General features: G+C 46.8%; 1 protein-coding gene across 5 annotated transcripts in view; it reads right to left on the bottom strand.

Annotated features, from left to right (window-relative positions):
- ACOX2 (acyl-CoA oxidase 2) overlaps positions 1–4804 on the bottom strand; it is a 35707-nt gene extending 30903 nt beyond the window's left edge. Inside the window, exons 1-5 of one of the 5 annotated variants that reach the window (XM_082344766.1) lie at positions 4682–4804; positions 2435–2610; positions 1847–2009; positions 1485–1636; positions 958–1065 (exon numbers count right to left, since the gene is read on the bottom strand). In XM_082344766.1, the coding sequence (XP_082200892.1) occupies positions 958–1065; positions 1485–1636; positions 1847–2009; positions 2435–2594 (583 nt within the window). In that variant the 5' untranslated portion in view covers positions 2595–2610; positions 4682–4804. Of the gene's footprint in view, positions 1–957; positions 1066–1484; positions 1637–1846; positions 2010–2434; positions 2689–4681 lie in introns of those variants that run through there. The other 4 variants (XM_082344764.1, XM_082344765.1, XM_082344767.1 and 1 more) reach the window with 4 other exon arrangements.
- Between the last annotated feature and the right edge of the window lie 9237 nt (positions 4805–14041).

The raw sequence follows: 14041 nt of genomic DNA, 5'->3' as shown, positions 1-14041 counted from the left end.
GAGTGATGTGCTCAAGGTCACTGGCCTGAACGAGGCAGAGCCCGGATTTGAACCCTGCCTGATTTCAAAGGCTGGTTTCTTTTTTTCTGCAGTTTTGTCAGTGGTCATTGATCACCACGCCCCACCTCCCGGCCCCGAGCATCGCTCTCTTATTTCTCTGGCCTGCCTCTCCACTTCTCTCTCCTTCTCTCAATCTTTCTCCCTCTCTGCTTGTCTCTCACCTCTCCCTCTCTCTCTTTCTGCTTTAGTTGGACTCCTCACACTTGTTGTATTTTTTTTCCCATATAAGTGTTCACCTAATGTGTCCCCAAGTGCCACAGATGTGTCCTCAGAGATGTATTCTCAAATCAGAGGAAGAGGGCCCTGGCGGAACCCTGCTCCTTGGGGCTTGGCAAATCACTGAGACTCTAGGAAGAGCAGTGGGTGTGGCCTCCACCTGGTGGCCACAGGGGGTGGTGTGGCACCAGTGGCTTGATTGGCGCTGGGGGTGGGCCTGAGCCTTTCTGAGTGTCTGGAGCAGGGGAAGGGAGGGACGGTTTTCTCATTGACTGTACCCTGTGTGCTGGCTGGTGGCAAGCTTAATCATTAACTTGGGAGATGAGAGGAACAGGGGCTGTGGCGAGTGCTGTGTGCGGAGGGTGTGGGGGCAGTGTGCATGTGAGAGAGACCTTGACCGTCAGCCCCCAAAGTTTGGGTCAGTTTCCTCAGCTGTTTCAAAGTTCCCTTGGCGGCCTTTCAGCCACTCACTGATGAAATTCTTCATATCCCACCTGTTTTACTACATAAGGACCTGGGGCTCAGGGAGACGTATTCACTTGCCCAAGGTCACCAGCCTAGAACAGGGAATCAATCTGAGGTCTGTTGGCCATCAAAGTCAGTGCTATTCTGCTGTCCAGCTTTGTTCTCCTTGGGGGCAGATGGCGGGGGGCTGGGGGGATGAAGGGATACTATACTCACGGTCCCCAGGCCACCATTTGATGGCAGTCAGCGTGGGGCTGTGCACCACAAACTCCTGGGTGGCTGCATCGTAGGTGGCTTCAGTCTCCAGGCCCTGAAGATATGTCCCTGGGCATCAAGGAGGGGAGTTAGACACTGGGCCAGGGTCGGAATCTCGCCGGGGGAGCAGTGTCTGGGTGGGCCTGGAGCTGCCAGGCATCAGCGCGGTATGGAGTCGGGGTGGCTCCCAGCTGTACTCACAGGCATTTCTCTCCTTTCACCGGGGGGCTCTTTGGGGGACACATGGCCAGCCCATGATAGGGAATGGTGGCTGACATTTCCAGAAGGAACACCTTGCCTCACCACTAGCTCATACAATAATGTTCGTGTAAATTAGAAAAAATCACCCCCTCCTCGAGACCTTTAACTGCCACCTGCTGTAACATCTTCATATTAAGTATATAAATCTATGACTCGTGAGATGTGAATGGGCCCTCTGGAACTGTGCAGTGCACACCTGTACACTGCACGCAGCAGCCCTGGCTCACCGTGCCCCAGTTCCGTCTGGGCGTATGTCGCGAGGATCTGTAACTTGTTGCAGAGTGGGTCCCACTTGGCAATCTGCTCCTCTGAGCCCAGGCTCCTGAGGGCTTTCTGGAAGACGAATTGTAACGCTAAGCCCAGATCTCCAGAGAGGCTTCTGCAGGGGAGAGACACAGTGGTTGAACAGCCCATTGGAGACAAGGACCCAGGTACCCTCAGGCTGGCAGGGTGCAGGAGGGAAGGGGCACCTGATATCCTTGTTTCCCAACAAGTAGTACCTTTGTTGGGGAAAATAGCTCATGGGCTGGGTTTTCTGGGGGGTCCCAGGTGAATTCCTCTCTGGTGGGGTTGCCCTGGGAGTGAGCACCTGTTAGCATAATATAATTCACGACTGTCTTCAGACCAGCCCAGGCGCTGTGCTAACATCTGGATGTGGAATTTCTTCTTAATGGCGGCTTCATAACGTTCATTCTGGGTCATGAAATAATTATCCTTCAGGCTAAGCTCTGGGTCACTGTGGATGATGCTTTCTGTCAGGGACAGAGAACAGAGGGCTTAGAGTCCTGGGTGAGGTTCCTGGTACCTTCGAATCTTCCCATCCACTTGCCTCATGGATGTGGAAAGGAAGTCAGACATTGCTGTCATTTTACAGATGCAATGAATGAGGTCCAGAGGTGGCAAAGTGACATGCCCAAGGTTACAAAGCTATGTGCAGTGGAAGAATAAGGACTCCATCCAGGTCTTCTGCTGCCTAGGACTCTTCTATCCCTCAGATGGGCTCAGGGAATATTGACATGTTAAAGATGCCTTCATAGTCCAAAAGAATGAATCTCTAATAGTGGAACTTTGAGAGCAGAGTTTGTTATTTGAAGGTGGGACTGCTGTTGAGGGACTCTTCTTCCAAGAAAAGCATATGGGCACAAAGCAGATGCTCCATTCCCCAGCCTCCTCTTACCGACTTTCCTCCGGAGTGCGGTGTTCTGGGCCCCTCCATCAAGGATGTTGGTGAGCTCTTCCACGTTGAAGGACTGCATGTGCCTCTCGCTCTCTATGTCAGGGTGCACTTGCCTGCTCCAGGTGTCCCCCATTGACACTCGGTGCACTGGACTGCCCATCCTAGCCCGGGTCTGCCTGGTGTCCGAGAAGAGAGACTTCTGGCCTGGGTGCTCTGAGCCTTGGGCTGTGCTAAGAACCTGTGTGCAGGAGGAACTGCCCAGGGCTGAGTGTCAGCTGAGGCCTTCTTTGGAGGAAAGCAACCTCCCTTAAATGCTCGTGTGCCACTCCACCCCCGCACTCTCCCCTGTGGCCCTTGGCTGTGTACCAGGCACGCAGTAACTTCATACTGTTCTTCAGTAAACAGTAGTTCAGCACGTTCTAGCCAAGATTTGGACAGGGTCTGATTACCTGGGGGAAATTCTCACATAAAGTCAGTGAAGGTGACGTACGAAGAAATTCATGTTAGAGAGGTTAAGTGCATGGCCTCTAGCTGCACAGCTACTGCTGGCCAGGAGTTGGACCGGGTCCGGCCACGGAACACACGCTCTGTCCATGCTACAGCCGCACCTGGGGGGCTAAGCCCCAGGCTCGTTTGGCCCATTTCCATGAGCCTTGAGGGGTACTGCGGAGCTGAGGGGAGGAAGCTTGCCCCTTGCCTGTGCCATGTTCCCCCGGGAGCCCTGTGTGTCCTCCACAGCCACGGTGGGCCCTGCGTCCTTCACAGCAAACCCTCAGCCTCTCAGAGCCCCTGTTTCCCCACAGCACGGCGACCAGCAGGTAGAGTCCGTTCTACTTCTCGAGTCTCTCAGATCCATTTGTTCCATCCATTCCCTTGGCTACCACCTAGGCCACCTTCGTCGCTCACCTGGCCTCAGTGCCTCTCATCTGTTCTTCTGGCTGCCAGGGTGAGCTCTTAGACTGCAGCCACATTGTTGACCTCGTACCCTGCTGGGAGTCTGGTCCTTGGGGCTGGCTGTTTGTTGTGTGGAGTCCACGCCCTCTGCCATCTCACCACCTCTCGCCCCTTGCCCTGTATCCACCCACTGCGCCTACCCAGGCCTCCTCTCCCTCTCCTCCTGCCCTCGGCCCCCACTGTTTCCCCTGGTGTTCCTAGTGAGCCCCAGCCTCCAGGGCCACCTCCTCTAAGAAGCCTTCCCTACGGCAGTGCCCCCTGGGGGAACCGAGCAGGCCTTCGGTGCCCCCACTGGGTGCTGTTAGAGTGGACAATAAGGAATGATTCCTCATTCACTCGAATGTCCCTCTTCCAAGGCATTGAGTGCCTGGGGGGCCAGCTCTGCTTTTGTGGGGTCCCAAGAGCCTGCAGCTGGCCACTATTTTGATTCCTGTTCTTCTTCACCACAGCCCAGCAGCTACACTGCTGTTATTATAACTATTTTACAGAGAGGACAGGAGCCTCGGGAAGAGAGGAGACTTTGTAAGGTCACGCAGCCACACGTACAATAGCAAATGGGATTCATCCACAGGCTTACAAACCGACACCCCTAAGTGGGCAACAGGGCTGTGGGATGCTGACAAAGGGCCTGGCACATTCAAGGAGCCCCTGTCCTCTGCCCCCTGGATCCCTGCAAGGCCTTCTAGCCTGTCTCCTCTCTTCCTGCCTCTCCCTCCTGCGCTCTAACTGCTGCTGCATCCTTGCTGTGCTCCAACACCCGGGCCTCGGCCCTCACCCTCCAGCCTCTAGAGGCCAGGGCTGTGTGCTGTGCCCGGAACACTCCTTCCCCGATGTGCCCATGGCTCCCTCACTACCTCTGCAAGTCCTCGTCAGTGCCACCTTCTCAGTGAGGCCCACCTGAGCACCCTCTTTAAAATCCCAAGCCCCTTCCCCCAGCATTCCCAGACCCCTCACTCTGCTCTACTTTTTCTCTTTTCACTTAACATTACATACACTTACATTCACTTAACATTACATTCACTTAACGTAACATAATTTGCTCATTTGCTCTGTTTTTGTTTATTGCTGTCTCTACCTACTTAAAGGTAAACTCCAAGAGGGCCAGGATCTTTGCCACATTCGTGCTGTGGCTCTCACACTTAGCACAGGGCCTGGCTCACAGGTAGCGTCTAGGAAATAGGGGTCGAATGGAAGAAAGCAGCTCTCAGAGTCGGTAGGAGTTGCGGGGAGGGTGCAGTCCTCACGAGTCTCCCAGCCCCTCCCCGGCCCCATGGCCCGGTTCACCTGACTCACCTCTGTCCTGTGTCTGCACAGTCGGCCTGGCCTGGTCTCTAGCTGCAGGCCTAGGCCTCTCACGGGTGGCCCGGCCCCTTTCTCCTCCCCTGGAGGGGCTGGACCACAGAAGACTGAAGGCGCTGCCTGTCAGGCCCTCGGCTCCCAGCTGTCCCTGGTTGAGCTCATTGCATGTACTCTCCTGTCCTGCTGCCTCCCTCTGGTGGTTGTGACCGTGCTGTGCCTGGTCCGGGGCTACCCTGGGAGGTTGCTAGGAGGGTGTGAAGCAGGCTGGATAGCTCAGCACGAGGCTGGCTGGGCAGCTTAGTGAGTGCCAGCTACTGAGCCTCCGTCTCTCCCTTTCTCTGCCTGCCTATTGGGCCCGCCTCCCAGAGCCTGGTGCTGGTCAGATGCACACACATTCACTCTGCAGAAAGAAACACCACAGGCCCCCACCCGGAGTCCAGAGACCTGGGTTCAAATCCTGGAGGTATGACTCTGAGTTACTTCACCTCTCTAAGCTTCCCTTCCCTTAACTATAACTCACAGGGTATGAAGGAAAGCTCTTGATAAACTGTAAAGCCCCAGGCATTTGTAACTTGAGAGTATTACTGTTTTCTTAGCTCTCCATAAGAGAATTTCTTAATTCCCAGGAGTGATGTTTAATGGTAGAATTTCCCATTCTGTGGCAGGGTGCTGGTGAGAGATCTGTGGGCAGGTGTGTGAGGGTTTGGGTCGCACAGGATGCACTGATTTGGTTACGCGTCAATATTTATTTTTGAATGTCCACAGTGATCTAAGCACTGGGGCACAGCAGGAAGCCCAAACCACAGAAAACAAAACTATACTAGTCCCCTGCCCTCGGGAACCTTCCAGGCTGGGGTCAGGGGGTGCTGCTGGAGAGACAGATCATCACAGTAGGAATGGGCAGGAAAACCTAGCGGGATACTCACAACCACTTCTAATGAACTTATAACTTTTTTGAACTTAAATAACCTTCTTGCCCTCTCTTCCTGCTACCGAAGTCCCCAGGGCCTTCCCGCTTTACCTGTCCAGCTCCTGTGTCTTTTCGTCTCACTACAATGTCACAGTCTTTTGGGAAGTCACCCCAGTCTGGATTAGAAGCTCCTGGCCTTGCTTTCTTAGCTCCAAGATTTTGCGCTTTATGGTGTAATAAAATGTATAGATTTGGTCTTTGTCCCTGGTTCCTGGCACAGAGCTCCTAAAAAAATCCTTGTAATCTGCTGAGTGATAAGACTGTCTTTTTTGTCTGTGGCTGGGGGCCCACACATAGCTTCGAGATGGGGGCTTGTTGCCAGGAAGACCAAGCCTTAATTCGAGGGTTGGAACTTTCAATGCCCCACCCCACCCCGCCAGTCTCCGGGGAAGGAGAGATGCTGGAGATTGAGTTAATCACCAATGGTCAATGATTTAATCAATTATACCTACATAATGAAGCCTCGATAAAAATCCCTAAACAGTGGGGTTTGGGGAGCTTCTGAGTTGGTGAACACATAGCGGTGCTGGGAGGGTGGCCTCCCAGCCATATCTTGTCCTATACATCCCTCCCAATGGCTGTTCCTGAGTTGTGTCCTTTCTAATAAACCGGCAAATGCAAGTAAAGTGCTTTCCTGAGTTCTGTGAGTCATTCTGGCAAATTATTGAAGCCGGGGTGGGGGTTATGGGAACCCCTGAATTTATAGCTGGTAGGTCAGAAGTACTGAGATTTGCAATTGTTGTCTGCAGTTGGCGGGGTCTTGTAGGACTGAGCCCTAAACCTGTGGGGATCTGCGCTAACTCCAAGAGTTAGTGTCAGAATTGAATTGTTGGACATCCAGTGTTGGGGAGTCAGAGAATTGCTTGTTGTTGGAGTGGGAAGACTACACGTTTGGTGTCACAAGTAGTGGTAGAAAGAGACAACACACCCTTGGTATGCCCACGACAGTGGTGGCTATTTTTTTCTTTAATTATTGGTTTTTGTCTAAATCACCGGTGAAAGCAAGAACTGTGTTGTTCTTGGTCACCAATGCAGTCCCAGCCCCAGCCCCAGCCCCAGCCTAGGGCCTGGCCCGGGGTAGGCGCTCAGCAAGTATTTGGTGGATGAATGAATAAACAAAGGTTGGCAGGAGCCATCAGGATTCTCTGTCCCAAGGGCATGGCCATGCTTGGGGAAGGACTCTGGAATTTTGGCACTTTTTTTTAAAAATTTGGTATTGACTCTTTTCTGCTTGAAATTTTTTCCTTTATTTATTTACTGTTTTTTTTTTTAATTATTTATTTATTTATTTTTTGGCTGTGTTGGGTCTTCGTTTCTGTGCAAGGGCTTCCTCTAGTTGTGGCAAAGGGGGGCCACTCTTCATCGCGGTGTGCGGGCCTCTCACTATCGCGGCCTCTCTTGTTGCGGAGCACAGGCTCCAGATGCGCAGGCTCAGTAGTTGTGGTGCACGGGCTTAGTTGCTCCGCGGCATGTGGGATCTTCCCAGACCAGGGCTCGAACCCGTGTCCCCTGCATTGGCAGGCAGATTCTCAACCACTGCGCCACCAGGGAAGCCCTATTTACTGTTTTAATTGAAGTATAGTTGATTTACAATGTTGTGTTAGTTTCAGGTTACAGCAAAGTGATTCAGTTATACATATATATGTATATATGTATGTGTGTGTGTATATATATATATAAATCTATTCTTTTTCAGATTCTTTTCCATTATAGATTATTAAAAATATTGAATATAGTTCCCTGTGCTATACAGTAAACACTTGTTGGTTATCTATTTCATATATAGTAGTGTGTTTATGTTAATCCCATACTCCTAATTTATCCCTCCCTCTCTTTCCCCTTTGGTAACCATAAGTTTGTCTACTATGTCTGTGAGTCTATTTCTGTTTTGTAAATAAGTTCATTTGTATCATTTTTTTTTTTTTTTAGTTTCCACATATAAGTGATATCATATGATATTTGTCTTTCTCTTTCTGACTTACTTCACTTAGTATGATAATCTCTAGGTCCATCCATGTTGCTGCAAATGGCATTATTTCATTACTTTTTACGGCTGAGTAATATTCCATTGTATATATGAACCACATCCTCTTTATCCACTCATCTGTCAATGGACATTTAGGTTGCTTCCATGTCTTGGCTATTGTAAATAGTGCTGCTACGAACACTGGGGTGCATGTATCTTTTCAAATTACAGTTTTCTCTGGATATATGCCCAGGAGTGGGATTGCTGGATCATGTAGTAACTCTATTTTTAGTTTTTTAAGGAACCTCCATACTGTTCTCCATGTGGCTGCACCAATTTACATTCCCACCAACAGTGTAGGAAGGTTCCTTTTTCTCCACACCCTCTCCATCGTTTATTATTTGTAGACTTTTTGATGATGGCCATTCTGACTAGCATGAGGTGGTACCTCATTGTAGTCTTGATTTGCATTTCCTTAATAATTAGCAATGTCAAGCATGTTTTCCAGTGCCTGTTGGCCATCTGTATGTCTTCTTTGGAGAAATGTGTATTTAGGTCTTCTGCCCACATTTTGACTGGGTTGTTTGTTTTTTCGATATTGAGTTGTATGAGCTGTTTGTTTCTTTTGGAAATTAATCCCTTGTTGGTTGCATTGTTTGCAGATATTTTCTGCCATTCCATAGGTTGTCTTTCAGTTTTGTTTATGGTTTCCTTTGCTGTGCAAAAGTTTTAAGTTTAATTAGGTCCTATTTGTTTATGGCACTTTTTTAAAAGGTGAGGGTTGGTGTGTGTGCACATGCACGTGTCCACCCTATTTGTACTTACTTGCATGCCCCTACCTGAGATCCAGTCCTCTAATCTCAAAGCTGGATTCCTCTGGGACTAAAAAAGCTGTATACCCAGCTACATTTCCGAAGTGATCCTGGCCTTTCTGCTTCCTCTCCTGGTCCTTCCTGATGGCTCCTGCCATCCTATGCCCTTCAGGAACTCAAGTTGTTAATATCCCAGCAGCTTAGAAGGCTCCCCTCACGTGTTCCTTCAGTGAAAGAATTTCTCTGTAATGTGAACGATTTTCCTCTCTCCCCATGTTTCTGCTCTAAAATTTGGCTTGTCTTATTCATGCTTAGCATTAGTATTTGTACACCCCTATCCATCATTCCCTGGACAGATATTTTTGGAGTATCTGCAGTGGATTGGGCACTGCTTTGAGTGGGACCCAGAGGGGAACCTGGCCTCGGTGAGTGGGGTGGGGTGTTTATAGGTTCCCTCACTTCCCTTGCATAACAACCCTGGAAAGTAGGATGCAGCTCCCCATTTTGCAGGGGAGGAAACAAGTTCGGAGAGGTTGTCACTTGCCCAGGTTTGCACAATAAGTAGATTACAGAGCTGGAATTTGAACCAGGTCTTTTGATGGTAAAGACTGTCTCTTAACCCATTTGTGCAAGGTTGGAAAAGAAGTCAGGAGACACAGGCCTCCTGTCCTGGCAGGACTTCTGAGATGTGCTGACTCTGGGCAGGCGCCCTCCCTTCTTGGGTCTCTGCTTCCCCATCTGTAATGTGGAGTGTTTGCTGACTGAGGGGCCTCACAGCTGTCCACCATATCCCCAAGGTAGCACCCAGCTTGTGTCCTGAGGAAGGAGCAGGATCCAAACTCTGAGACATCACCTAGCAGATCCTGCTGGGACTGGGGGGCCTGGACCCTTGGGTCTCCTGTTGCTGTTGGCAATGGCCATACACAAGGTGGTGGCTTCAGGGAAGGTGGCCTTGACCCTACTGTTTGGAGGGGAAAGTTCTGGGTTCCAACCTGGCTCTGCCGAGGATTTATGCTATTACTGACTACGGGAAATTACTTAATTTCTCTCTGCCATAGTTTCCACATATTGATTGTCTTGAGATAAAGCTCTTGATTTTTTAAATGTGTATTTTATTATATGTTTCAAGTGTACGTCATTATAATTTGACATCTGTGTACACTACAGAGTGACCACCCCCAAAAGTCTAGTTACCATCAGTCACTATACAATTAACCCCCTTTACCCCTTTGCTCACCCCCGCAGCCCCCTACCCTTCTGGTAACCGTTGATCTGTTCTCTGAATCTGTAGGTTGGTTTGTTTCGTGTTTTGTTTTAGATTCCACATATGAGTGAAATCATATGGTATTTGTCTTTGTCCTTCTGACTTATTTCACTTAGTATATACCCTCAAGGTCTATCCATGTTTCCATAAATGGCAGGATTTCCTTCTTTTTTATGGCTGAGTAGTATTTTATTGTATACAGATATACCACATCTTCATTATCCATTCATCCATTGATGGACACCTAGGTTGTCTCCCATATCTTAGCTATTGTAAATAATGCTGCAGTGAACATAGTGGGGCATATATCTTTTCAAATTAGTGTTTTCGTGTTCTTCAGATAAATACCCAGAAGTGCAATAGCTAGATCATATGGTAGTTCTAGCCTTAATTTTTTGAGGAATCTCCATACTGTTTTCCATAATGGCTGCACCAATTTACAATATGACCAACAGTGTGTGAAGGTTCCCTTTTTTCCACACCCTCTCCAGTACTTGTTATTTCTTGACTTTTTGATAATGGCCATTCTAACAGGTGTGAGGTGATATCTCATTGTGGCTTTTATTTGCATTTCCCTAATAAATAGTGATGTTGACCATCTTTTCATGTGCCTGTTGGCCATCTGTATGTCTTCTTTGGAAAAGTGTCTATTCAAGTCCTTTGCCTATTTTTAAATCAGGTTGTTTGTTTTGTTGTTGTTGAGTTTTATGAGTCCTTTATCTATTTTCAATATAACCCTTTGTTGAATATATGATTTGCAAATATCTTCTCCCATTCAGTTAGATGGCCTTTTAGTTTTGTTGATAGTTTTCTTCACTGTGCAGAAGCTTTTCAGTTTGATGAAGTCCCATTTGTTTATTTTTGCTTTTGTTTCCCTTGCCTTTGGAGTCAGATCCACAAAAAACATCGCTAAGACTGATATTAAGAAGCTTACCACCTATGTTTCCTTATAGGAATTTTATGGTTTCAGATCTCACATTCAATTCTTTAATCCACTTTGAGTTAATTTTTTTGTATGTAAGATAGTGGTCTCATTTCATTCTCTTGAATATGGCTGTCCAGTTTTCCCAACAGCATAATGAAGAGACAGTCCTTTCTCCATTGCGTGTTCTTTGCTCCTTTGTTGTAAATTAATTGTCCATATATGTGTGGGTTTATTTCTGGGCTCTCAATTCTGTTGCATTGACCTGTGTGTATGTTTTCATGCCAGTACCATGCTGTTTTGATTACTATAGCTTTGTAGTATAGTTTGAAATCAGAACGTGTGATACCTCCAGCTTTGTTCTTCTTTCTAAAGATTGTTTTGACTATTTGGGATCTTTTGTGGTTTCATACACATTTTAGAATTATTTGTTCTAGTTCTGTGAAATATGCCATTGGAATTTTGATAGAGATTGCATTGAATCTGTAGATTGCTTTGGGTAGTATGGACATTTTAACAATATTATCAATAATTATTCCCACCTGTGAGCATGGAATATTTTTTCATTTGTGTCTTCTTCAATGTCTGTCATCAGTGTCTTATGGTTTTCAATGTACAGGTCTTTTACCTCCTTGGTTAAACTTATTCCTAGATGTTTTATTCTTTTTGATGCAATTGTAAATGGGATTATTTTCTTAATTTCTCTTTTTGATAGCTTGTTTCTTTATAAATGATTTATCCACGACCTTTACTATATGTTTACCTTTTCCAGTGAGAATGTTACTTTCATATGTTTTCTTATTATTAATTAGTGCCTTTTCTTTTCAGCCTTAAGAAGTCCTTTTAACATTTCTTATAAGGCTGGATTAGTGGTGATGAACTCCTTTAGTTATTACTTATCTGGAGAACTTTTACTCTCTCATTCAATTCTGAATTATAACCTTGCCAGGTAGAGAATTCTTGGTTTGAAATTTTTTTCTTTCAGCCCTTGAAATATGTCATGCCAGTCCATTCTGGCTTGTAAATTTTCTGCTGAAAAATCTGCTAAAAGCCTTATGGGGTTTCCCTTGTACATAATAAGTTGTTTTTCTCTTGCTGCTTTTATTCTTTCTTTATCCTTAACTTTTACCATTTTAATTATGTTGTGTCTTGGTGTGGGTTCCCTTTGGGTTCCTCTTATTTGGAATTCTGTGGGCTTACAGGACTTGGATGTCTGTTTCCTTCCTCAGATTAGGGAAGTTTTCAGCCATTATTTCTTCAAATATTTTTTCTGGCCCTTTCTCTCTTTTTTTCTGGGACTTCTGTAATGTGAATATTATTCTACTTGATGTTGTACTAGAAGTCCCTTAAGGTATCTTCACTTTTTAAAACTCATTTTTCATTTTGCTTCTCTTTCTAGGTAATTTCCTTTGCTTTGTCTTCCAGCTCACTGATTCATTATTCTACTTCATCCAGTCTGCTGTTGAACCCCTCAAGTGTATTTTTCCTAGTTCATTTATAACTTCTTTGGTACTTTGTTATATTTTCTCTTTGTTGAAGTTCTTATTGTGTTCTTCCATTTTTGTCCTGAGATTGATGAACATCTTTTTTTTTCTTTTTTGGCTGCATTGTGTCTTCGTTGCTGCACATGGGCTTTCTCTAGTTGAGGTGAGCGGGGGCTATTCTTCGTTGTGGTATGTGGGCTTCTCATTGCGGTGGCTTCTCTTGTTACAGAGCATGGGCTTTAGGCGCGTGGGCTTCAGTAGTTGCAGCACGTGGGCTCAGTAGTTGCGGCGCGTGGGCTCTAGGGCGCGCAGGCTTCAGTAGTTGTGGCACACGGGCTCAGTAGTTGTGGCTTGTGGGCTCAGTAGTTGTGGCACATGGGCTTAGTTGCTCCACGGCATGTGGGATCTTCCCAGACCAGGGATCAAACCCGTGTCCCTTGAACTGGCAGGTGGATTCTTAACCACTGCGCCACCATGAAAGTCCCGGTGAGCATCTTTATGATTATTACTTTAAACTGTTTATCAGATAGTTTGTTTACCTCCATTTTATTCAGATCTTTTTTGGGGGGATTTATCTTATTCTTTGGTTTGGAACATGCTCCTTTGTCTTCTCATTTTGCCTGACTATATGTGTTTGTCTGTATGTATTAGGCAAAACAGCTACCTCTCCCAGTCTTGAAGGAGTGTTCTTGTGTAGGAGATGATTCGTGGGGCCCAGATGCACAGTCCCTGTGGCCACCAGTACCAGCCACTCAAGGGGGTGTCCCTCATGTGGCAGGGCTGGAGCTGCTATGTGGTGTGGGCAGGGCAGGACACTGTATACTCGCCTGGCCAGGTTGTGGCTTGGCAGCTGCACAGTGTAGGCTGGGCTTGGGGTGCTCAAGACACTGCTGCATGGGGAGGGCAGGGTACAGTTCCTTCAATGTTTGGGAAATTCTGTGTTTAAATAATTTCTTTATCAACTTTGGTGCTGACTTTGCTTTACATGTTTTTGGATGTGATCATTTCATTTTGTTGTACCAAACTATTGAATCCTCTAGTTTAATTTTTTTTATTATGAAAAATTGAAAACCTGTCCAGATGTGGAGAGAGCAATATAATGATTCCACAAGTACCTAACACTCAGCTTTAACACTTATCATCTCATGTCTCCCTATTCTTTGTTTTTGACTTTCTATTTCAAAATAACTTTAGACTTTCAGAAGGTTGCCAAAAATAGTAGTTTCTGTACGCCTTTCACCCAGCCACCTCCAGTGTTGACATCTTACATAACTGTGGTGCGGTTAGTGAAAGCAAGAAATTATCATGACATACTACTATTAACTAATCTTCAGAACTTATTTGAGTGTGTTGGAAGGTCCCCAAGATGAACTTCAGGTTCAGTGACTTGCTTGAAGTACTCACAGAACTCAGAAAAGCTAATGTACTCATGATCATGGTTTATCACTGCAAAAGGATACAGATTAAAATCAGCAAAGGAAAAGACATATAAAGTGGAGTCCAGGAGAGACCAGGCACGACCTTCCAGTTGTCCGTCCTCTCCCAGTGGAGTTGTATGGACAGCATTTAATTCTCCCTGTGTGGCAACACGCACACTGTACCTATAACCAGGGAAGCTCACCCCAGTCTTGGCATCCAGGGTTATAGGGCATGAGTCATAGAGCCATGGGATGCTGGTGTGGCTGATCTTAGTTACTCAGTCTCCAGCCGCTCCAGAAGCCACACTGATACAGCATGACCCGTGACCTCACGTACATCACATTGTTAGTGTAAACTGCCTGGCGTGGCCCAAGGGCCCAGGTGGACAGAGGTACTCTTTTCAGGCAGGGTATTCTAAGAGTTTAGAGGTTAGCTCCCAGGAGCAATCAAGGACCAGTGCTTTCTTTGGAACGCGCAGGGTTTGAAATCCTGCTGAGTTAGTCATTTACTGCACATT

The sequence above is a fragment of the Balaenoptera borealis genome (assembly GCF_965194805.1).
Source record: "Balaenoptera borealis genome assembly, chromosome: 12".
NCBI classification, from domain to species: domain Eukaryota; kingdom Metazoa; phylum Chordata; class Mammalia; order Artiodactyla; family Balaenopteridae; genus Balaenoptera; species Balaenoptera borealis.
This window is presented reverse-complemented; position numbering and strand designations above follow the sequence as displayed.